At 49.5% G+C, this 23,286-nt stretch overlaps 1 protein-coding gene and 1 pseudogene across 1 annotated transcript in view; both read left to right on the top strand.

Moving 5' to 3' along the window:
• Positions 1 to 23,286, top strand: part of Golm1 (golgi membrane protein 1) — a 40,500-nt gene that overhangs the window by 5,754 nt on the left and 11,460 nt on the right. The window contains exons 2-5 of the mRNA XM_021215234.2: positions 3,759 to 3,908; positions 4,996 to 5,175; positions 19,890 to 19,944; positions 20,940 to 21,042. Of these exons, the coding sequence (XP_021070893.1) occupies positions 3,780 to 3,908; positions 4,996 to 5,175; positions 19,890 to 19,944; positions 20,940 to 21,042 (467 nt within the window). The 5' untranslated portion in view covers positions 3,759 to 3,779. The remainder of the gene's footprint in view (positions 1 to 3,758; positions 3,909 to 4,995; positions 5,176 to 19,889; positions 19,945 to 20,939; positions 21,043 to 23,286) is intronic.
• On the top strand, positions 9,278 to 9,780 carry LOC110333613 (annotated as a pseudogene).

The following is a 23,286-nucleotide window of genomic DNA, read 5'->3' as shown; positions in this document are numbered from 1 at the left end:
GCATGAAGGGACTAGTGTGTCAGTAAAGGTCAGTACTGTGTTTACTAAAACTTTCTTATGGACACAGGGTAGAGGCTGTTTTGTTTTGTGAAAGAGACTCCTGGGTAGCCCAGGCTAGCCTAGAATTCGCAATCCTACCTCATCCCCCTGAGAGCTGGGGTGACAGGCATGCCCCACCATGCCCAGTTGTGTAGTCATTTGTTTTGGCTTTTATAGAAGCTATAAGCATTCAGAATTCAGGGAAGCATGGTCTTTGCAGTTGGGGGACGAGGAAGTGAGTGAAAGGGAGGTAGCCTCTGTACTTCCTGGTGAGTTTATAGAGGAAGTGAACCAGACTTCCTGGACTAGACCTTAAGCCTCCGTTAGAAGAAGTTTGTGACTGCGTTTGAAGATCGTTAATGTTTAAACACCTCGATAGTCCTACTCAAAGGTGTCTGATTCGGTGTTCACTTCCGTCTCATAGCTGGAAGGCAGTTGTGGAAGATAGCCATATCTGTAAAACTGTGTACAGGAAAGGCCAGCTGTAGGCTGCGGGCCGCAGTTTGCTGACCTCTGACTCAGGGGCAGCTTGAGACCGGGCACAATGTTTTTTAAACTCAAAAGCAAGGTGGTGGCCCTGGCTCTCGCAGACCTGGGTGCCGGTGTGGGTTGCTTATCACAGTGGTTTTTGAACTAGCAGCCCTCCAGCTTGCTGGCTGGGTTTAGGTGGAGCCCATTCTGTGGGTAGGACAGAGGTGTGGCTGAGAACTGTTTGGTAACTTTGTTCTCTAGGCGAGGTTTTCGGCCCATGTGATAACACCAGAACAGCTTGGGGAGGAGAGGTTTTATTTGGCTTACAGGTTACAGTCCATCCCTGAAGGAGGCCAGAGCAGGAGCCGATGCAGAGACCGGATCGGAGCGCTGTTTCTGGCTTGCTTTCCATGACTTGCTTGGCTGCTTTTTGATATAAGCCAGGACCACTTGCCTAACGGAGGTACCGCCCACACTGAGCTGAGTGGGGCTGGGCTGAGCACCCACATCAATCATTTTCTACTCCCCCAGGATGACATTCTTTTATTATACACAGAATGCCCTGAAGACTCTACCCCAGAATTTGTGGAAATAATAAATTCAGCGAGGGTGCAAGATATAAAATCAGTTTATAAAGTATAATCAGTTGTTTTTACATAAAATAAGAGTGAACTTCCAAGAAAAATGATTTAAATATACGATCTTTGATAGTAGTATCAAAATTTAAAAAAAAAAAAACCACTTAGGAATACATTTAAACAAGTAAACGAAAGAATACTATAATCTATAAAGCATCAGTAAATCATTAATTGAGAAAATGCACCAGAGCCTTGCACGGCCAATCTGAGGGAGGCATTGCTCTTCATTGGTTCCTCTTCCCAGACGGCCAGAGCTTGTGTAAGTGACAAAACACTGTCGGGGCAAGCATGGCTTTCCAGACGCCTCCTATCTGCTTGCGCACAGGTATTTGGCTATGTCATTAAAAATTCTGTGCAAAAGAAAAAAAAATTTTTTTTTGAGACAGGGTTTCTCTGTGTAAACTTGGTTGTTCTGTAATTTGCTCTGCTCTGTAGACCAGGCTGGCCTTGAGCTCCCAGAGATCCACCTGCCTCTGCCTTCCAGGGACTGTGAATAAAGATGTATACCGCTACCACTTGTCCTAAAAATGGGAAAAGTTTTAGAAAGTGCCAATGAATTTGATAAGTCATCTACTGTCATTCTCTTCCTCCCTTTCCCCTCTCCCTCCCCCACCTCCTCTCCTTCCCTCCCTCCCCCCCTCTTTATCTCTCTTTGTCTGTATCTCTCTGTCTCATTATACCTGGCCAGGTGTGGGGTCATACGCCTTTAAGGCTACTACTTGGGAGACAAGGGTAGGCAGATCTCACTGAGTTTGAGGCCAGCCTGGTCTACGGATCAAGTTCCGGGACAGCCTGGGCTACATAGAGACCCTGTCAAACAACAATAATGCAAAACAAAGCAACAACTACAGAAGTTACCATGGAAGATGTCTGTTTACCACCCCCTGGGTGCTGAGCCCTTAACCCAGGGCAGGGCCTTGCCTGTGCTAAACCCAGGCTACCATTGAGCTACACTCTCAGGAGCCTTTCTGTTTTCTAAAACAAGGGAGAAAAAATTTCAGTATAGCATAGTGGCTACTGATGCCTGTCATCTCAGCACTGGGGAGGCTGCAGCAGGAGGCTGACAGAGGATTCAAAGCCAGCCTGAGCTACAGAGTGCGGCCCTGTCTTTAAAAACAAGCAAAACTATCTTTTAAGCAAGTATTGGCTTTAGCCAGCTGGTTATCCTTTTAAAGCACAGTTAGTTGGTTGCTGACAATCCACAGTGGTTTTTCATGGTTTTTCTGTTTTGTGGAGACTTTATCCAGTTGTGCAGGCTGCGACTGGAGGCTTGGGAGCTTGAGGCCAGCCTGGTCTCTACACAGTGGACCCATTCTCCCACTCCCACCACCAAAGTCAGAGACTTTTAACAGTAATGGTTATTGCGTTTACCTCAGGAGAGCCTGGGGCAGGGAGGTTTGCAAGGGTTAGATGGTTTGGATTTTGTCAAGTCTACAGTGGGGGAAGAAAAGCTGCAGTCCTCATCCATCCTGGCCACTTCACTCCATTTCTGTCCCTCAGTCACCCAGCTGTGTGGTCTTGCCAGCCCACATTGGCTCTTCCGCATGGCTGCTTTCCTACCTGAGGTCCTTGCTCCCGTCAGCAGGCTGGTCGTCCCCGGCTTTGCAGTGTGCAAACCTTCCCCGGGCGGTCACGCTCTGAGCCACACTGAGGAGCTCCTTTTCCTGAGGTCACACACGCAACCACGCTCTAGTGATGTCTGTCAGCTCCAGTGGACTCAAGAGAGAACAGCCAGCAGGCCACTGCAGTCGAGAAGACTTGGGGTTTGTCACCGACCTGTCCCTTGGGATGGGTCACTTTCTGTCCCTGTAGCCAAAGCTCTGGATGGAACTGACTTAAGGAAAGGGACTTATTTTGACTCCTGGTTTCACAGGATTATTTTTTTTCAGGCTCTCATAGGTCCTACCCCATCTTAGCCTGACTGACATCTGCCTCCTATCCCTGTCCCCCTCTCTTGTGATGTACATGGAGCAGCTCACACTCATTTCCAGCATGGCATTCTTGCTCTACTTCCAACGGCTGTACTGGGATGGCAGCTATTCTGTGAGGGCAGATGGCCAAAGCCTCCTTTTCCTAGGGCCAACTTAAAGCGCTCTCTGGAAACCTTGAAAAATGTCGGAAGGTCTCATGTGATAGGGAAACAAGGTTGGCTATTCCTTTTAGCAAGCATGAGCAATCTCAAGTTATACTGGAGATATGAATGCTAAGCTATGCCCACTACACAGAGAGCAAGTTGAGTTGAAGAGATATCGTTCTATGATGAGGACTTCAGCTTACTGTGTCTGGGTCCCTGTGTGGTGCCAGTCCACAAGCCTCACCCTGGAGTGCTGGCTCACCATTCAGGCACCTAGACCTTTGGCTTTGAGCACTGGTATATCTTCTTCATGAATGGTTCCGTGTGTGTGTGTGTGTGTGTGTGTGTGTGTGTGTGTGTGCGCGCGAGAGAGAGAGAGAGAGAGAGAGAGAGAGAGAGAGAGAGAGAGAAAGAGAGAAAGAGAGAGAGAGCGCGAGCTCACCTGGTTGCCTGCCTGTGGATACTGAAGATGGCTATGGTCTGCTTCGGGGATGCTAGCCTTAGTGTAGAAACTCATGCGTTTTTTTATTTGGCAGGTTCTCAGCCCTGGTTCTAAGATGATGGGATTGGGGAACGGGCGTCGCAGCATGAAGTCTCCGCCCCTTATCCTGGCTGCCCTGGTGGCCTGTGTCATTGTGCTCGGCTTCAACTACTGGATTGCTAGCTCGAGAAGCGTGGAGCTCCAGGTATTCCGTGTCTTTAGAGTGTAGGGACACCGCTGCGTGTTTAAAGCAGCTAAGGCGCAGTGCCACGGGTCCCCTGTGTACTGTCAGCTGGTACCTTGGGTTCCAACTGTGTGTGCTAGCAGTATTTTAGCTCTCCACACTAACCCCCTCCCCCAAGCGGTCCCTCCCTCCAGCCCAGCACTGCTTCCTCTGTGACTACCGAGTTGCGCTTTGCTTCCCGTTGAGCATTTAGGGCAGACAGGAATGTTGGCTGGCAGAGGTAAACTGGACACTGCCCATTCCTGTCTGTCAGTCCACTGGAGAAACCAAGGGCCACATGGGTGGTATTTTAGGTTTCCCACATATGGCCAATCGTAAATGAGGCCATGGTTGGGCTTGTTATTGCTGCTTGGGTTGGTTTGGTTTTATAGCATCATCCATGAAGAGGGGACCACGGTTGAGAAAATGCTTCCATGATATGGGCCTGTGGGCCTTTGTTAGTGACTGATGTGAGTGAGCCTATCACAGTGTGGGGTGGTACAGATATTGACAGGACAGTGTGTGCTACCCCTGGGCAGTTGTACAGAAGGAAAGCCGGCTGAGCAAGCCAGCAGGAGCAAGTCAGTAAGCAGCACTCTTCTGCGGTTTCTGCTTCAGTTCCTGTCTCGAGGCTCCTGCCAGTCTGAGTTCCTGCCTTAGCTTCCCTCCAAGATGGGCCATTACCGGGACATTTCAGCCAGATCAACCCTTTCTGCCTCAGGTGGACAGCAATGGGGGGAACCTTATCTAAGACATGGAACAGTGACAGTCTCCTGTTTTTTAGGTTGTGATTGTTGTCTTTGATCTGCCCGGCCTCACCCTGCAGAGATTGTGCTCACCCCTCCCCTTGATGGCTAGGTCATTGGCTGCCTCTGGCAAGTGTCCAATGCGAGTACTTTAGCAAGTGCCCCTGCCCCTGTATCCTCTATGTAATCTTCCATCCACCATTCCCTTCTCTTGTTCTGTTCTTCACTGAGCCGTACATTTTGGTCCTGTGACGCCGTGGTTGAGGGAGCTGGCAGCGTCTTAGCTGGCAGATTGGATCTTCATGGCTGTGGCTTCCTTTTAGACACGCATCGTAGAGCTGGAAGGCCGGGTCCGCAGGGCGGCTGCAGAGAGAGGTGCTGTGGAGCTGAAGAAGAATGAGTTCCAGGGCGAGCTGCAGAAGCAGAAAGAGCAACTCGACAGGATCCAGTCTAGCCACAGCTTCCAGCTGGAGAACGTCAACAGGTTACACCAGGACGAGAAGGTAAGGCTGACCGTTTCCCCGTTGCCCTCTCCCGAGTGACACCTCCTGCCTGTCTGTATTCCTTTGGGTGTAAGCTTATGTCATTGCGTGGAGGAGTGAGCAGGCTACTGCAGTGGTTAGTTTTCACTCTGCTCTCTACCGCGCAGTAGCCACCAGCCATGTGAGATTGGTGAATGCTTGAACCGTGACTCAGTTTAGTTTCATTTAAACTAACTGAAATTAAGTTGTCAAATACGTTCAGTGTCTGCAGTATTCTCTGGCGTGAGTGGGTAGGAAAGCTCTCTTGGGCTGAAGTTTGGGGAGTTGTGTTCCAGGGTCAAACAGACCGTGGGTCCCAGGGGGTACTTGCTTCTCTTCCTTTCTCTGTGAGAGTCACAGGTATGGATGGGTACCCCATCTGTTATCTGATATCTGAGGTGTGCCACACTCTGAAACTTTTTAAGCACCTGACTCACACAGGTGTGGATTTAGGGACAACTTGGATGCTGTTTTTTTTTTCGGTGAGGTATGAATGAGTCAAGTTCATGTAAATAGACTAAAATCTGGAAAACCTTGATCTTGAAGTACAAGTGGCCCTGGCGGAGTGGGCAGCGAAAGGTGAGCCAGCATCGGCTCCCCTGAGAGTCTCCCAGCTTGCTGGTCGGCTGCTGGGTTATCGGTCCATCTGTCAGATTCTCTGCTGTTTATGCCATGGTGGGATCCCCTGAGAGCTCACAGGGAACCTTAATACATGCACTGTCCCAGACTCTTTGGGTATCAGGGCTCAAAGACTAAGTTCTAGAAGATTGGCCACACATTCCTGTGTGTCCACATTTTGTCTAGACTCTCAAATCATAGCATAGCAATGGGAGCCCTATCGGCTGACCCAGAGGTTGCAGTGTGAGATCCAGTGTGTGTGGCAATGGGAGCCCTATCGGCTGACCCAGAGGTTGCAGTGTGAGATCCAGTGTGAAATCCAATGTGAGATCCAGTGTGTGTGGCACTGCAGCTAAGAAGGAGAGAACCAGGCTCTGTGTTCTCAGCATTTTGCCTTTTCCTAACTGAGTAAAGTTTTATTTGTTCGTCTGTTTGTTTTTCAAGGCTGGGTTTCTCTGTGTAGCCCCAGATGTCCTGGAACTAGCTTCGTAGATCAGGTTGTCTTCGAACACACCACTTCTCAGCAGTGAGAGAATGATTTAAAAGTAAAAGCCAGTATGGTTAGAGATAAGATTCCTTTAAATGATTTGGCAAAAAAAAAAAAAAAAAAAATGTTGAACTAAACTATTTTTTAAAGATTTTCATATTTTATTTTATGTGTTTGACTATTTTTCCTGCATGTAAGTGCTCCAGCTATGTGCCTGGTATCCCCAGAGGCCAAAAGAGGGCACTAGATGCCCTGGAACTGGAGTTACAGATGGTTGTGAGCTGCCAGGTCTGTGTTGGAAACTGAACTCAGGTCTTCTATAGGAGCAGCCACCGATCTTAATAGCAGAGCCATCTTTCGAGCCCCTGAACTGAGCTATATTCGTCCACACTTACTTGCTGGGATTGGTGGGAGCTATGATAGCTTAGAGCCTTTCTGTTCACCTCGTGCCCTTCACCTAGATTGCTGCCCTGCCCAGAATTTGAATAAGGTTGGGTCTTGGGGTCCTTAGCCCTGAAACCGGCTTGCTCAGGACTGTGACATGGACCATGGCATTGAGGAGATGCGAGGTACCACTTGCAAAGCTTACATCCAAAAGCAGTACACGTTTGCATACGTTTCAGGTGTTGGCCTCTGTCACTCTTCTTGTGGTCAGTTTTTCTTTGAGTTCCTTGCCGAGGGCACATCTAGTTCATTCCTTGAGATGGCCACACCCTCCCTAAACTGAAGTTTGATCAGGCACTCCTCACTGAGGTGACCTTCCTTTTCCCAGTTTCCTCTGTTGACAGATGGCTGATGAGTTGTTCTGCCCTGCTCCCTGGGCTCTGGGAGGTTTTAATGCTTGTGGAGTTTCCCCAAGTTCAGTTTAGGTCCAAGTTGTGACAGGAATTTATTACATTCTGCCCGCATTCAGGAAATGAAAAGTATTCAGGTGTTATATGTGTTAAATTTGTTCCGTGAATCCATTGTTTCAGTTTATTAAAAAAAAAAAAAAAAATGGGTGTGTATGTAAATGTTTGCACTGGCTCCCAAGGTAAACTTTGTCCTTGTAAATTATGGCTAAAGGAGCCTGGAAGATTCAGGGAGAAATCACATGCTGACTTGCTGGATTATGTCGGAAACCGATTTTTCTAAGTTTCATTTTGTTCTGTTTGTATGAGAGTCTTGCCTGCACGTATCTATGTGTGCCTCTTGCATGCCTGGTGTCCATAGAGGTTAAAAGAGTTGTCAGGTCTCCTGGGATTGGAGTTCAGATGGCTGTGAACCACCATGGGCGTGCTGGGAATAGAACTCTAGGTCTGAGAGCATTGGCTGCTCTGAACCTTGGGGCCCGCTCTCCAGCCCCATGAAACCTATTTTTATGAGCTGTAGTGTTGGTCCCAAAGTCCCCTTGATGCCACATCAGTTGGTCCTTAGCTTCTGTTAATATTTTGTCCTCTCCTCATTGTTCCTGTCTAAGTAGAACTATTTAGTTCTTGTCTTAGTTAGGGTTTTACTGCTGTGAACAGACACCATGACCAATGCAAGTCTTATAAAGGACAACATTTAGTAGGGGCTGGCTCACAGGGTCAGAGGTTCAGTCCATTATCATCATGGTGGGAACATGGCAGCATCCAGGCAGGCATGGTGCAGGCAGAGCTGAGAATTCTACATCTTCTTCTGAAGGCTGCTAACAGGATACTGACTTCCAGGCAGCTAGGATGAGGGTCTTAAAGTCCATACCCACAGTGCCACACCTACTCCAACAAGGCCACACCTTTAAATAGTGCTACTCCCTGAGCCAAGCATATTCAAACCATGACAGTTCCCTAAATAGTGTCAGAGCATTTAGTGTCTTTCATGGTGTTAGCTGACACTCAATAAGAAGCTCCAGGATTTGGTTAATAAATGAGTGGAAGCCCATGACCCTGTGTTCTAGGTAACCGCCATTCGGTTCTGAAGGAAAATGAGATTCTCTCAAATATTTGCATGATAATAATCTTTAGATGCAGAAGTCTTTCCCCAAATGAGATATGGAGTGAATGCAGAAGTCTGCACACAGAAGGTATAAGGGAGTGTGAAGTGTGGGAGGAACAAATCCTAGCTGGCTGGGTAATTTGTTGGGAGATGATCGTCTATATGATGGCTAGTGTCGCTGTCAGACTTGACTAATCCTTCCTTTGTGGATGATCTTTCCCACATTGCTGTCACTCACATACATAGGTGGCCATGTTATTTTTATTTTATTTTTATTTATTTATTTATTTTTTGATTTTTGAGACAGGGTTTCTCTGTATATCCCTGGCTGTCCTGGAACTCACTTTGTAGACCAGGCTGGCCTCGAACTCAGAAATCCGCCTGCCTCTGCTTCCCAAGTGTTGGGATTAAAGGCGTGCGCCATCACGCCCAGCTAGGTGGCCATGTTCTGAGAGAGAATTTGGACCTTTGTCCGGGCACTGACCAACCTGGGTTCCCTGTCGTGGGAACTTGAGCCCTATCCCAGAGACTCTGTGATCTTTGAATAGTTCTGGTTGAGTAACCCTTCTCTAAAATGCTCAAGACTGGAGGCGTGCTCAGTCTTGAACGTTTAAATTACATATATGTATATTAGAATAGCCTTTCCCGGTTGAACACCCTAAACCAAAAGCCTCCAAACTCAAGAGTTTATGGAAGGTGAGAGTTCTGCATTTGGCTTGAAGGCACATGCCTGCCTATTGTCCTGGCACCTGAGGATCTCTTGAGCCCAGGAGTTTGAAGCAATCTGGGTAATCCCATTTTAGAACACTTCTTTAAGATTTTAGATTATTGCTCTCTGGATTAGAGCTGCCTGGTGTGTAAGTTCAGGTAGGAAAGACTTCCTGGGGCTAGGAATGTGTCTCAGTAGCAGAGCAACTGCTGCATATGCTGGGTCCCAGGTTCAGTGACAAGTCTTCAGAAAGTAAATCCCATAGTACACTTTTGTTGCATAAGAATCATTCATTTTGTCGGCCGTGGCAGCCATCTTCCAGTAACTCGCCAAAATGACAATCACAAAGGGAAAGAGCCGAGGCACTCGGTATATGTTCTCCAGGCCTTTTAGGAAACATGACGTTGTTCCTTTGGCCACATACATGCGAATCTACAAGAAGGGTGATGTAGTAGAGATCAAGGGAATGGGCATTGTTCAAAAAGGAATGCCCCGTAAGTACTACCACGGCAAAACCGGAAGAGTCTACAATGTCACCCAGCACGCCGTGGGCATCATTGTAAACAAGCAAGTTAAGGGCAAGATTCTGGCGGAGAGGATCAGTGTGCGGATTGAGCACATCAAGCACTCGAAGAGCAGAGACAGCTTCCTGAGGCGGGTGAAGGAGACTGAGCAGAAGAAAAAGGAAGCCAAGGAGAACGGCACCTGGGTTCAACTGAAGCGTCAGCCTGCGCCACCCAGAGAAGCAGGCTGTGTGAGGACTAACGGAAAAGAGCCAGAGCTGCTGGAGCCAATTCCATATGAATTCATGGCCTAATGTGCAAAAAGAAATAAAGTACCAGGACTGAAAAAAAAAAAAAAAAAGAATCATTCATTTTGAAGAACCCATATTAAAAGAATCCTATGCTGTTTGTGTAATATCATAGCATTCTTGTGTTAATTCATTTTCTCAGTTACCCACAGAGGGCCTCCATTCCTCACAGGGGGCATCCATTCCCCACAGAGGGACTCCATTCCTTACAGAGGGTCTCCATTCCACACAGAGGGCCTCAATTCCTCACAGTGGGCGGCCATTCCCCACAGAGGGCCTCTATTGCTCACAGAGGGCCTCCATTCCTTACAGGGGGCTTCCATTCCCCACATAGGTGGCCATTCCCCACAGTGTGTCTCCATTCCTCACAGGGGGGCCTCCATTCCTCACAGAGGGCCTCCATTTCCCACAGGGGGCCTCCATTCCTCACAGAGGGCCTCCATTCCCCACAGAGGACCTCCATTCCCCACAGAGGGCCTCCATTCCCCACAGTGGGCAAACATTCCCCACATTGGGCCTCCATTCCCCAAGAGGGCCTCCATTCCTCACAGTGGGTGGCCATTCACCACAGAGGTCCTCCATTCCCCACAGAGGGCCTCCATTTCCCACAGTGGGCCTCCATTCCTCACAGAGACATCCATTCCCCACAGAGGGCCTCCATTTCCCACAGGGGGCCTCCATTCTGCACAGAGTGCCTCCACTCCCCACATTGGGCCTCCATTCCTCACAGAGGGCCTCCATTCCCCACAGAGGGTCTCCATTCCCCATAGTGAGCCATCTTCTTGGTCCATTTAAACCCTTCAAGCTGCCTGGGTGTAAATGTTTCAAGCAGTGTCTATGTGGTCCAGGCCTTGCAGTGCATCTACATGTCATTGTAAAATACGGAATTTTCCAAAGGCTCTCTTTTATTCTCAAACATAAAACTCTGTTGTCTCAGTTTTCACAAGGACTCACCTCATCAGCAAACACAGAGTTTGATCTCACCCTCCAAGTCTCAGGCCTAGGCTCCAATCCAGGCTCCAGCCCATGCTGTGGCCACTCACTCAGGGGGACTGTTCTGCATTTGATTCAGGTGAATGGACACAGGCACACACCGCCTGGTTTCAGTCCCTGAATCTCAGGTTACTTTGAAGTGGTGGTTAGATCCCTGTAGTACATGCTTTGTGGGAGCAGCTTGTTTTTCCTATACCCGTGTGGCCTGGAGTTCCCAAAGGCTTTGCTGACAGTCATCTGAGGACTCCGCCATGTTTCCATTAACCCCACCCGTCACCTGAGAGCTCACTTGGCTGCGATGGCAGAACTTCTTCATCTTTCCCACACACCAGCCTGACTTCCTTTCGCTGGCCAGGTGCCAAGAGGAAGACCTTCGGCCTATGTCTGCTAGATCCGCCGTAACAAATGACCGCAGAATAAATGGCTTAAACCCGGAGAGTTTACCCTTTCCCATCTCTCCAGGCCAGCAGCTCTCATTTGTTAGTGGAATTTTGTTTTTCTTAGAAATGTATTTGTGTGTGTGTGTGTGTGTGTGTGTGTGTGTGTGTGTGTGTGTATAGTGCACACATATGTGTGGAGCAGATGTCACAGGAGTGCTTGGGGTGACCTCCTCTGTTGCTGACATCTGCTTATACCTTAGGGGCAGGGTCTCTCTTATCCTGGGCCTGTGATTTGTCAGTTAGAATGAAGATCAATCAGCTGCTGCAGTCCTCCTGTCTGTCACGTGGCTGTTGGGACCCGAACTTGCACAGCAAGTCCTCTCCATTGCTACCTATCTCTCCAGCCCCATGGTTTGGAGGTAGTCTGACCTGAAACTTACTATGTGGTTCAGTCTGATCCTAAACTCACAGCAATCCTCCTGTCTCAGATTCCCAAGTACTAAGATTAGAGGCATAGTCATTATTCCCAACTCCTTATTTTCCTTTAACAGGTGCACATATGGGTACATATAAAACAAATTTGTCTTTCTTTGTTTTTATTCATTAATTTACTTTAGACTTGGGATGTGGTCCTCCAATCATCCTCTGGAGTGTTAGAATTGTAGGCGTGACCCCTATACGCTGCTTAAAACACGTTTCTAAAGGTGTAAGAGGCAGCGGAGCTTGGGGGTTTTAATTAATGACTGTAGATATTCACTTGTGCGGCTCTGCATGGTCCCCTAAAGTTGGATGATCCATTCTTTTATGTTTCTGTCAGAAGGCTGATTTGGGGTGTGGTGATGTCCTACGGTCTTGGGTCAGGGGCAGGGTATTTACTGTCTGGCCCACCTAGAGGACAAGGCGGGGAGCTCCTTGGCTACTCAGTAGCACTGTCGGGACAGATGCAGATCTTCCTGCCATTTTGCTCGTGTTTGCTTGCCAAACCTTAGTCAGAAATAGCTTCCTTCAATGTCTGTGGCATGCTCTGCTTGGCTGGTTCCTGGCAGCTGTGTGTCTGCCTTGACATTTACACTTTTTGTGTGAGTTAATTTGCCTTGCGGGACACAAAGGAAATCCTTAGAGTGCATTTCCTTTGTGATGGAAATCAAGTTCCCGGGACAGAAAGGACTGAACAGAAGACTTGAGGGGGATGGAGAAGCTGCAGAGGCGTGTTCCATGCTTTGTGTGCAAGAGGGGCTCGCAGATGAACTGCTGCCTGCTGGGGGAGCCTTGGTTTGATTCCAGCCGTGCAAAATCAGGAGCAGTGGGGAGGTGGAAGGAAGGACTGGGCCTCTGGCTGGCTGATCCTCACTTATGGCGCCCTAGGGTGTACTGAGGTGCTGCCAGCTTCCTGTACAAAAGCTTGTCTACTTGCCTCAGATGGTGAACCAGTAAGAAACCCAAACAGATACTCCCCCTCCCCCAAGTCCACCGTGGTGAACCAGTGAGTTTTACTGGGGTTACTTACAGGAGCAGGAAATGATCCAGATTTGCTTCTATGGGGGGAACCACTAACCCGTGTGGTTAGTGCATCTCGCTGGCATGAAAACCTTACTAGGAATGACTGTGGAACGTGGAATTGAGCCTCCCAGACTTTGTATGTGAGAAGGAAGGCTGGGTAGTGTGGAGAAGGCACTCAGGGTTCTACTTTCAGATCAGCAGGCAGTAGGAAATGAACTGGTTTGAGTTTCTAAGACCTCAGAGCCTACCCTCTAGGGACATGCTTCCTTTGACAAGGCCACACCTCCTAACAGTGCCACTCCCGAGGGCCAAGCATTCACACACACACACACACACACACACACACACACACACACACACACACGAGTCTGTGGGGACCATACCTATCTAAAGGAGTCTAGGGTCCCACGTGATGTGCTCTAAGTTCCCTTTACACTTCGGGAACCTAATACCATAAAGTAAGCATCTGACGGGACACCTGGAAGGAAAGCACCCGGCAACCCTCTTCGACATGTTATTTTCCCTTTGGTTTTGGCACATTGATGTCTGCAGTTACTTGGGGTTTAGAACCCGTCGTGGATCCATCGCCTTCCTCAGGCTGTGGCAGAGGGGGAGAAGTGCTTATCTGGCTCACAGTTAAAGCCCAGTCCATCATGGCGGCTGTCACGTGGCCATGCTTTGATGTTTCAGTTTACCCCATCGAGACGCTTCCTCATAGACATGCCCCGAGGTTTGTCTCTTGGGTGATTTCAGATCCTCTGCACTGTACCGGCAGGGTTCGTGGATCTTTAGGAGTGTTGGTCATGGCCTGGTAACTTGCCTTGAAACCCTGACCTCCAGGCAGGGCCTGACCACTGCCGCCTTGAAACCCACACCTTCTTAACCTTGAGCTGACTGCTCCCATTGACTTATAGACGTGCAAAAGGTTCATTGGCTGCTCATAGGCAGTTCATGAGGCAGGCACTGAGTACACGAGGACCCTCCCTGAGGCTGTGTGAGTGGTTGGTTAACAGCTACTGGAGGCTGGAGAGCCTCTTCTGTAGTGGTACAGCTGCCTTAAGTTGTCCGCGCCCTTGCACGTAGCCCTCATCCCTGATTCCTAAGTAACTCAGTTAAGCTCACTGATTTACTGCTTTAGGCTCGGAATGAGTCAGTCTGCACAGTTTTGTGCACATGTCCTTGGGGAACATTCTCCAGCTTTTCTAATTAGCTCAGGTGCAGATCACTTGGGTGTAAGTGTCACCTCCTGCACAGGAAAGAAATATGGAGAAGATTCCCGTTTGGGCACAATACAATGTAGCCACCCCAGGGGCTCTGTGCAGGGATTCTTCAATCATCTGTGTTCTAGTCGTGAAGTCCCTTGAGGCCACAGGCCCCCAGCCCACAGATGGCTTGTCTCCTGGATGGCCAAAGCATGCCAGGAAGATTTCAGAATTGTTGGTGCCAGCATGCTCGCTTTCAGAGACAGAGCTGAGAGTCCCTGTCTTAGCGGCTTCCTTGCCGTTGTGGTGGATGGAGCTTCGGTGCTAGAACTGACCCTTGGGCTCTACCCTCAGCACCAGAGCTATGGTCTTGAGCAATGTCTAGCAAGGGGAAGTAGAGAGGAACCAAGGACGATTATGAGAGGTGCTGGGTGTGCCACAGGAGTGTGCATTGTGTCAAGGGCAAGGGCAGAGGAGGCTGTGGTTTGGTTTCAGTTCACCTACAAGTGAGGCATCAGTGAATGTTTTGGGGTCCTCCATGCCTGGCTTGCTTGAGGCCCCCTAGGAATTCTTTTTGACCCAAATTAACCTTAGAGGCGTGCAGTGAGCCAAGAGCCTGGGAGGCATTTGTGGCAGCTGACCCTCTGTTCTCTTTCTTCTGATGGGGCCTTAGAGGTCCACAGGTGGACCAGGAAAGCCCAGGAAAGCAGGTTCCCCGAGATGGTAGCTTCTTGTTTGCAGAGGACATTGCAAGGAGAAACATCAGGAAGGCGCCAGGGCAGGTATATAAACAGGACCAGTAAGGGAAAGGGGCGGCCCCAGGGCCCCCTATAAAACACCAAGTGTATGAAACTATTACTTTCCCTTTCTCTGAGGCCTGGTCTCTTTCTCAGCCATTCAACTCTTCTCCCAGGGAATGGACTTTGCAACCCCCAGAAAACTGCCATCATCACATTGCCTGCCGTCTGTCCATCCGTCCATCAGTCCTTCCATCCATCCATCCATCCATCCGTCTGTCCGTCCGTCCATCCACCCATCCACCCCTCCTCTCACCAGCACCTGCACAGTCCCTTTCCTGGAGATTCTTGGTTCCCAGCAGCTGGTTTGGCTTATGGCTCACTTTCCACAGGGTTCCCCCTTACCTTGGGGAGGGGGACTCCTTGCAGCCCTTAGTCTACAGAAAAGATCCTGGGGTGCATGAAGAGTGCCCTAGCCCTCCGCTGTGCTGGGCCCTCCTGCTCAGCCTAGCTGTGAAGGTGGAAGGGCGTTGTTCTCCTTCGTCAAAGGCCCAGGGTGTTCTGGCAGGAGCTGTTTTGGTTGTGTGGCCAGCCCGTGTGCACCAGATATTTCCTCCACAGATGGCGTCGAGCTTCAGCTGTTTCCCTCTGCCCTTGACTCTGAGGCAGTGCACAGCCACCGAGCCACAGCTTGAATGCTGAGTGCCTTTATTTGCTGCCTGAAGCTGGAGTGTAGATCACTTATTGCCGTGCCCCTGGGTGCTTGTTCACTTGGACGTCTCATGCACACCTGTGCAGGGCCTCTGCAGGAAGGAGATCCTGGAGAGGGCCACCGTGCTTTTCCAGTTGTCTGTCTCCCCACCTCTCAGCAGAGCCAGGGTTCAGCAGCACCTTGGTGTTGAGAACAGTAGCTGGACAGAGGTAAAGGAGTGGTGTGGTCATGCAGGCCAGAGGTTTTCAGTTTAAGGAGCATGTCGGGGAGGGTGGATTTGTAGGCAGAGCTGGTTCAGGCCAACACTCCCCGTGAGCAACCTCTTTGGCTGTAGCTGTGGAGGAGGGGAGGGCCTGTCTCCACAGGCTCCTGCCCTGTGGGATTGGCCCCAGCTGGCATGCTATTTTGGTTGTAGAGACAGGTCACTGGGGGCATCTGTAGCGCCGCTGTTTCCAACGGAACCACTCCCTCCTAGAGGGGAAAGGAATGCTTAACCCCGAGGGCTAAGCAAGGAGGCTCAGAATTTAGCCTTCCGAGGCTACACCACAAGAAGGAATTGGGACGGGGTCTTTAATGGAGCTGCCTGCAAGGTGAGCAGGGAGCTCCGGGGACGCCGCTTTCCTGATGCTGAGGTGGCTTCTACTGACACAAGAGTCTCTGTTAGCCATGCTCCTGTAGTAGCCCCTCACCCATGTCGCTATCACCCTCCCACCCCCACCCCCCATAAAAGTGAATAGGTTGCCAAACTAGGCTCGTGTTGTTGCTGGAAGTGAACAGCTTGTTCCTGTCTTCCCAAGAGAAGTTATGTGATGAGGCAGGTCCTTGGGACCACCTAGTCCCTGTATCCTCCTTGTGACTGTTCTGGTCACTGCTTCTCCATGCTCCTTACCATAACGAACTGGCAGCAACTTCTGAAACCTGATCCAGGGTCACAGTGACAGTAAGCACTACACAATTCATCATGAAAGATGACTCTCCTCTCAGGAGAGACAGGCTGATGAGACAGAAGCACACTGAGGACATTGGAAGGGAAGTTGGGGGTCCCAGGTGAACTGTCGTCTTAGTGGGAGGCTTGATTGATGGGAATAGCTGGAGAGAGGAATCCCCATTCTGCCTGCTGAGTCCTGGGAGATGGGGGGGGGGGCGGTGTTCTGCTCCTGAGGCCTTTGCTTCCAGGTTTCCTGGGAAACCTTGTGTGTTGTGACTCTATTGTAGCAGGAGGTTACATCAAGCATTGACCTGTTTATGGTCTACTTAAATAACTGCTAGGATGTTGGCTCCCTGTGAAATCACTAGAGGCTTCTCAGACAGCATTCCTTCCTTAAGTGACAGGTGGCAACAATGTTGCTTTAGTCGCTAGAGGCTGCTCAGACAGCATCCCTTTCTTCAGTGACAGGTGGCAACAATGTTGCTTTATAGGCACAGCGGCCACTGTCACACTGAAAAAAATGAGCAACCTCTTCGTGGAAACTCTTCAGCATTGCTCACCTTTCTGCCAGTTTGTCAGTGCTGACCAGCTGTCCCACGACAGCATTCTTGTTTCTATGGGAACATGCTTTCAGTGACTGACCCTCTTTGGTTTTGGGGGGCGGGGTGAGTGTGAATCCAGTGGGATGTGGTCCCTGAGAGTGGTCTACTCTTTGCCATTCAGCTTCCTTGCTCTTCCTCCCTCAGGCTCTGTACTGTCCTGGTCCACGAGCAAGTGTCTATTAAGGTCTCTGTCTGTGTCTGGGCGAGGTGATCTCTACCCACGGCTGACCTCTGTGCACATGGTACACATTCATATGTGCAGGCAAACCACCTATAAAACATAGATACGTTTTAATACATCAGACAATGCTGTTGTCATGATTATTTATAATACTGTGCAGCTGTCACACTCTGGGGAAACACTCACTCCCCATCTCTCCCGCCAGCCGCAGGAGTTCCTGGTGGACCATGCCTCCCGCCAGCTGCAGGAGTTACTGGTGGACTCGTGTGTCTATGATTTGCTCCCAGTGGATCTATGCGGTGTCCTTTGGTATCTGCCTCTCTTCTCTGAGCCTCGTTCAAGGCCCTCCACCTTGTCACTGTTTGAAAGCTAACTATGAAACACTGAGCTGGTTTTACAACAATCTAATGCAGACATAACTTGTCTTCAGACTAGAATGGCTGGGATAAATTTGTATTCGGAATAACTAACATTTAATTTCCAGTTCATTCGGATGACACTACACAGGGACACCCTAAAGTCACTCAAAATCAAAATATGAGGAAAAACTGATTTTTAAGAGTAGAATCTTCTATGTTGTTTGAAAATAATTGTGGTGTGAATATATCCAAGCACAATACATGGTTGTATAAAATATGTCACAACAAAGCCAACTGACCTACATGTCCTACATACTAGTATGATATACAAAGAATGAATTTTAAAAACAGTCCTGACCATAATTCAACATTTTCTATCAGTTCGAAATTACATGCAGAAACCTCCGTGGTATCTTCTGGCTCCCTCTTCCTGTTCTTAGGGAAGGTGAGAAGACATGTTCAGCAGAATAAAAGCCGTGTGGAAGCAGAAATGTCTTAGAAGTCCTCAGGCTGCCGTGGTTCCTAGGCCATCAGAGGCAGCGTGGTCGCTGAGGGTGAGCTCAGCGAGGGACATCAGTTCCCCTTGCACGTAGTGGGCCTCTTTGTCATGGACACTTGACACTTACCCCGTGCCTATCCCCTTCCCCAGCCCTCCTCAGACTCTTGAGGTTTCTCTTATGAGTGGAGTCAATGCGTTCCCTTTGTGACTGACCTGCCTTTTCACTGCCCCCCCACCCCCCAGATCTTTGAGGTTCATCTGTGTTGTAGATTCATGGATTGGGATCTCCTTTTTAAAGGCTATGTAATGCGCCATATGTCTGTACTGCTGGGCTCTGAGGTCACCTCTTGGCTGTGGGACTCAACCACAGTGAACGTGGACGGGCAGATAAGGCCTGAAGAGTCTTTCTTTTGTGTGTATATTCAGAGAGAGATTGTAGGATTCTGGGACAGATTCATCTGTGCAGTCTAGAGCTTGCTTTTTTTCCCCAGGGCAGCAGGAATTTTGAGCTGGGCAAATCCTATTATTAGAGGGGGCCCTCTTACCCCTCATTCTCCTCCCTTTCCACATCCATGTAAAAGAAACACTGCTCTAGAAAAGTCTCTTCCTGCTAGAGGACTTTTACCATTTGGGGGGCTTCTCTGCCATTGCCCAAATTACTCCTACAGCAAGCCCGGAGCTTGGCTGCACTTCATCTCTCGGCACAGGTTCCTGCGTTGCTCAGGAGGCTGTAGGTCTTGTGATCTTCCCTCCACTCAGGCCTCAGGGACTGTAGAGGCTGTGTCAGAGGGGGTTCCAGAGGAAGGGGACAGAGAGAGGCGTGGCAGCTTCGCCAATGGAGAATGGATGAAAATGTCTGTTTTGAGCAGTGTGTTGGTTAGAATATTCCTCCATTGGAGATGAGGCGGTAAGAAACTTCCGTGCTGCCACCAAGACTATCCGTCCATCTCTGTGTGTTAGTGAGTAGCCCCTGCCGGTGTTGCTCTGAGGTTTAGTGTTTGCCTTCTTTCTCTCGTGTGTTTGCCCATTAAGCACCAGGCCTTCCATGAAGACAGAAGCATTAAATGTGAGAGACAGGGACTTTGTCTCATGGGGTGATGGAGGCTGGGGTGGGCACAGATTTCTAGTGAACTGGAGATCCTAGGACCCAGGGGTTCTAGTTCACTTCCATATGGCAGGCAGCTCCAGAACTGGGGAAGACAGGATGAAATGCTGAGCTGTTCACGAAGCTGGAGCTCTAGGCTGAGCTGTGACTCAGGAGTATGCCCCATGTCACCTATCTTCCCCACACCACATCCCTGGATGGCGCCCTCAACGCGGGCGGGTCTCACTCTCTCCAGATACAGAGCCTGCCAGGATGCAGGGTAAACACTCAGAAGCACATCAGCGTGTCTCTAGGGACTCCTTAACCTGTCGCACCAGTGTTTAAAATTAAGAATCTCGGGTGACGCTCATAAAACGTGGCTTGCTCAGGTTCCTAGCCACTTGCAGGGCAGCCACCGAGTGCCTGCTCTCTGGAGTATGTCTGGTATGGTAGCATTTGTCTGTTTCTTCTTTAGCCCTTTTGCTATTGAACCACTGGAACAAGCTGCCCCTTAGGCCGAGGTGCCTGTCTCTCGCCAAGGGATGAAGGCTTATCCAGCTCCTAATGCTATTACAAAGGGCAAGTGAGTCATAGCCAGGATTGTCAGACCCAGGGTCCTCATTGTGTGCTGCCTCTTCCCTACCTCATATTGGGCGGGTGCAGGGACTGTGGCAGGAGCTTGCTGCTGATTGAGTCCGTGGCTTGGAAGAGGAAAATGCTACGCCTGGCAGGGAAGGGTGTCTGGGACCTGGGATTGTCCTTCAGAGTGGATGGAAAGCACTTCCTTCACGACAGATGGAGAGGCAGCGGATTGGAGCATGGCTCCCATACCTGGTGGCCCTGCTGCTGCCTAGGTTCTGGTCCCCTTCTCTGACACACGCCCTGAAGGCTGAGTTGCCCAGCTGAGATGTCTGATTCCAAGTTTGTCTTCCTTGCAGGCAGTTTTAGTGAATAACATCACCACAAACGAGAAGCTCATTCAAGAACTGCAAGGTAAGCGTCACCCCCCACCGCCTCCAGCCCAGCAACTGGCCTCAAGGGAGAGCCAGCCTGGCTGGACTCCCACAAGGGTCTCAGGTGGCTCTGTCACTGTAATCTTGTGTTAGATGTTATTGAGCCATCGTCAATGTATTCTTTACTCACCTGTCCTTATATTACTGTGTACACTGCGAGTTATGATGGACATAGTTTATGGATCTTTAAGAAATGCTGGGATGGGGTGTGCTGAGGGTGGGGCACTTGTGTAGTGTTTGCAAGATCTTAGGTCCAGCCCCCACCAGCAAACACGTGATGGAACTGGAGGAGTCCTCAGTACTCCGAGACTCTGGGCAGCAACACGTGGAAAGTCCCACCCCTGACCTCAGGCCAAGGTCAGAAGACACAAACTTATTTCAAACTTTGTATATAGAGTTTTCTTCAAGCTGTGTGCGCAAGGCACACACGGGGTCTGGTAAGATGTCACAGCAGGAAAAGGCACTTGCTGCTAAACCCGATGACCTGAGATTGATCCCAGAATCCACACAGTTCAAGGAGAGACTTGACACCCACAAGTTGACCCCTGACCTCTACACTTGGTGGTGCAAGCATACACACACATAAAAAAACGAGTCATTAAAATGAGCTCTAGTAGACATTTTTGATAGGGTCAAGGTGCAGGCTTCTGTGGGAGAGTTTCGGGTACTAGTGGGGTGCTGGCACAGTGGGGCTGCCCCCTTCCTCTCTGCTTCCTTCTGTGCCAGGTATGCTGGCTCATGGCTCCGTTGTGTTCTCGTTTTTGTTTTTTTGAGACAGAGCTTCTCTGTGTAGCCTTAGCTGTCCTGAAACTCGCTCTGTAGACCAGACTAGCTTCAAAATCACAGAGCCTGCCTCTGCCTCCCCAGTGCTAGGATTGAAGACACGCAGCGCCACTACCAGAGTAGATTCTTGAGTGTCTGAGTGACATGATGGTCACACAGAGACCACTGAGATGACTTGTCCTTTTGGCTTAGACCAGTTGAAGGCACTGCAGAGGAGTTATGGCATCCTGCAGCAGGACATCTTCCAGTTCCAGAAGAACCAGACCAGCCTGGAGAAGAAGTTCTCCTATGACCTGTGAGTGGGGCCCACGGGGAGGTGGGTGACACCTTGTCATGTGGAGCATGTGAGGAGGGACTCAGGTCCTTTAGAGACCAGTGTCTTATTTGATTGCACCCTATATAAGTATAAGTCAGCAGGGCTCATTATACAGAGTAAGAAGTAAAGGTACATTTGTGTACATGCATACATATGCTCACTCGGAAACACCAATGCACACGCACACGCGCACGCGCAGGCCTCAGCAGGGCGTGGACTGTCACTATACCATAACATTTATGTGTCATAAACTAAAGCACAGTTGTACTGCTTTGGCAATCCGAACACTTTAAAAATGTCAGGTGTGAACTGGAGGCGTGGCTCAGTGGTTAAGAGCACTGGCTGCTCCTGCAGAGTACCCCGGTTCAGTTCTCAGCACCCACATGGTAGCTAGCGAACGTCTGTCACTCCATTTCCAAGTGACCTGATACCCATTTTAGACCTCTGTGGGCTCCTATACACACATGGTGCGCATGCGTACACTCAGGCATGTATATACACACACATATAAAAATAAGTATTTTTCTCAATGTCAAGCATGAGCTAAAAAATGCCTAGAACATTTTGGCAAGATGTTGATAGGCTCTTGCTGGATGTTGGTGTGGTGGCCTTGAGAATTTTCTACTCTCACTGTAAAATGTGGAAAATGAAGCTTTAAAGGGTAGGCCACGCCCAGCGGGAAGACGGCAGAGGCCAGATCGCAGGGTGGAGCCTTAGGTCGCCATCTGTTTAGTTTTCCTGCGGTTTAGAGACCAGCGATCCAGGCAAGCTTGTGGAATCACAGCGCAGCCCTTGAGCCGCTGCCCTTTCCCACACTGACCTCTAGGCCATGCTTGTCTGCAGGACTGCTGTCGCTTGCTTGTTTGTATTTTCTCACGTACTTACCTCATACACACCCAATTCGTAGAGCCACGAGGTGTTTGGTCGTTTAAAAGGTACTTGGGGGCTGGTGAGATGGCTCAGTGGGTAAGAGCACTCGACTGCTCTTCCAAANGTCCGGAGTTCAAATCCCAGCAACCACATGGTGGCCCATAACCATCCGTAACAAGATCTGACACCCTCTTCTGGAGTGTCTGAAGACAGCTACAGTGTACTTACATATAATAAATAAATAAATAAATCTTTAAAAAAAAAAAAGGTACTTGGGCCTTTACCCTTCTACAAGGCAGCATGGGGCTAGCTTGTCACTAGATGTACATTGCTAAGTTCCTTGATTTCCTCTGTTTTATTTTGCAATGGGTCTCCCTGGGCAGCCTCAAGTTTGCATAGCTCAGCCTGGCTGGAACTCATCATCTTTCTCCTACCCAAGTGCTGGGATCACTGTACGATACTGCCTAACGGCTTCCTGAAAGTTAAGCAGGCTGTGCAGTCCCCACCGGTTGGGAATGGTTGCCTCATGCATACCAGCCTCATAGCATCCCCGTGTTCTTCTGAAACACCAGCGACTTGTCTTATTTCTTCCTGGCTACTTCACACCCAATACTGCAGAAAGCGTGACTTCTGGAACACATTCATGTGTTGCGCAGTAACTGGGTGTCACTGGGCACTGCACCAGTGGGCAGGGTCTCTGTATGAACACTGGGGTGGCTGCCATCTCACTTGTCCTGGCTTTTCTCCAGGCCATAATACATACATTGTTATGTATTGCATGCATGGCCGTTGGCTGTTGTGACTGTAACTGCAGATGACACAAGCAGACATTCAGCATCAGGAGACATGATTGATTGGACTATGAAACTGTGCTGACCTCGTGCCTGTCCCTTCAGAGACTGGGCAGTGTCTAGAGATGGTTTACTCGGACTTGAGGGAGAGCACTACTGGGATCTGGTGAATAGAGACTAAGGCAGTGTCAAATGTTCACACTGCCAAGACAGCTTCTCACAACCCATTTGTGTCTAGCCCCAGTCATTCACAGTGAGCCTCGGAAACTGAGCTGGTGAGGTTGGAACATTGCATACTGACCAGTGTGAAATGCCGTAGTCTTACTGGCCTGTGCAGCCAGCACTTCCCCCAGTTCAGTAGCCTCACTTGGTAGGTGTTGACAAATTGGAAGTCAGCCATGGGCCAAGGGAGACACCTGTGTTTCAGCACGGGCAGTGGCTGTGGCGCTGCCCTGGGTTGTGTTGCCTTTTTTTTTTTTTTTTTTTTTTTTTTTTTTTTTTTTTTTTTTGTTTTCTTGAGTGGCCCGGGTTCTCACACAGCTCAGTGAGTGTTTTTCCTCTT

This window comes from Mus pahari, chromosome 16 (genome assembly GCF_900095145.1).
Source record: "Mus pahari chromosome 16, PAHARI_EIJ_v1.1, whole genome shotgun sequence".
NCBI lineage: Eukaryota > Metazoa > Chordata > Mammalia > Rodentia > Muridae > Mus > Mus pahari.
The sequence above is the reverse complement of the archived record's forward strand: the minus strand, read 5'-3'. Positions and strand labels throughout refer to the sequence as shown.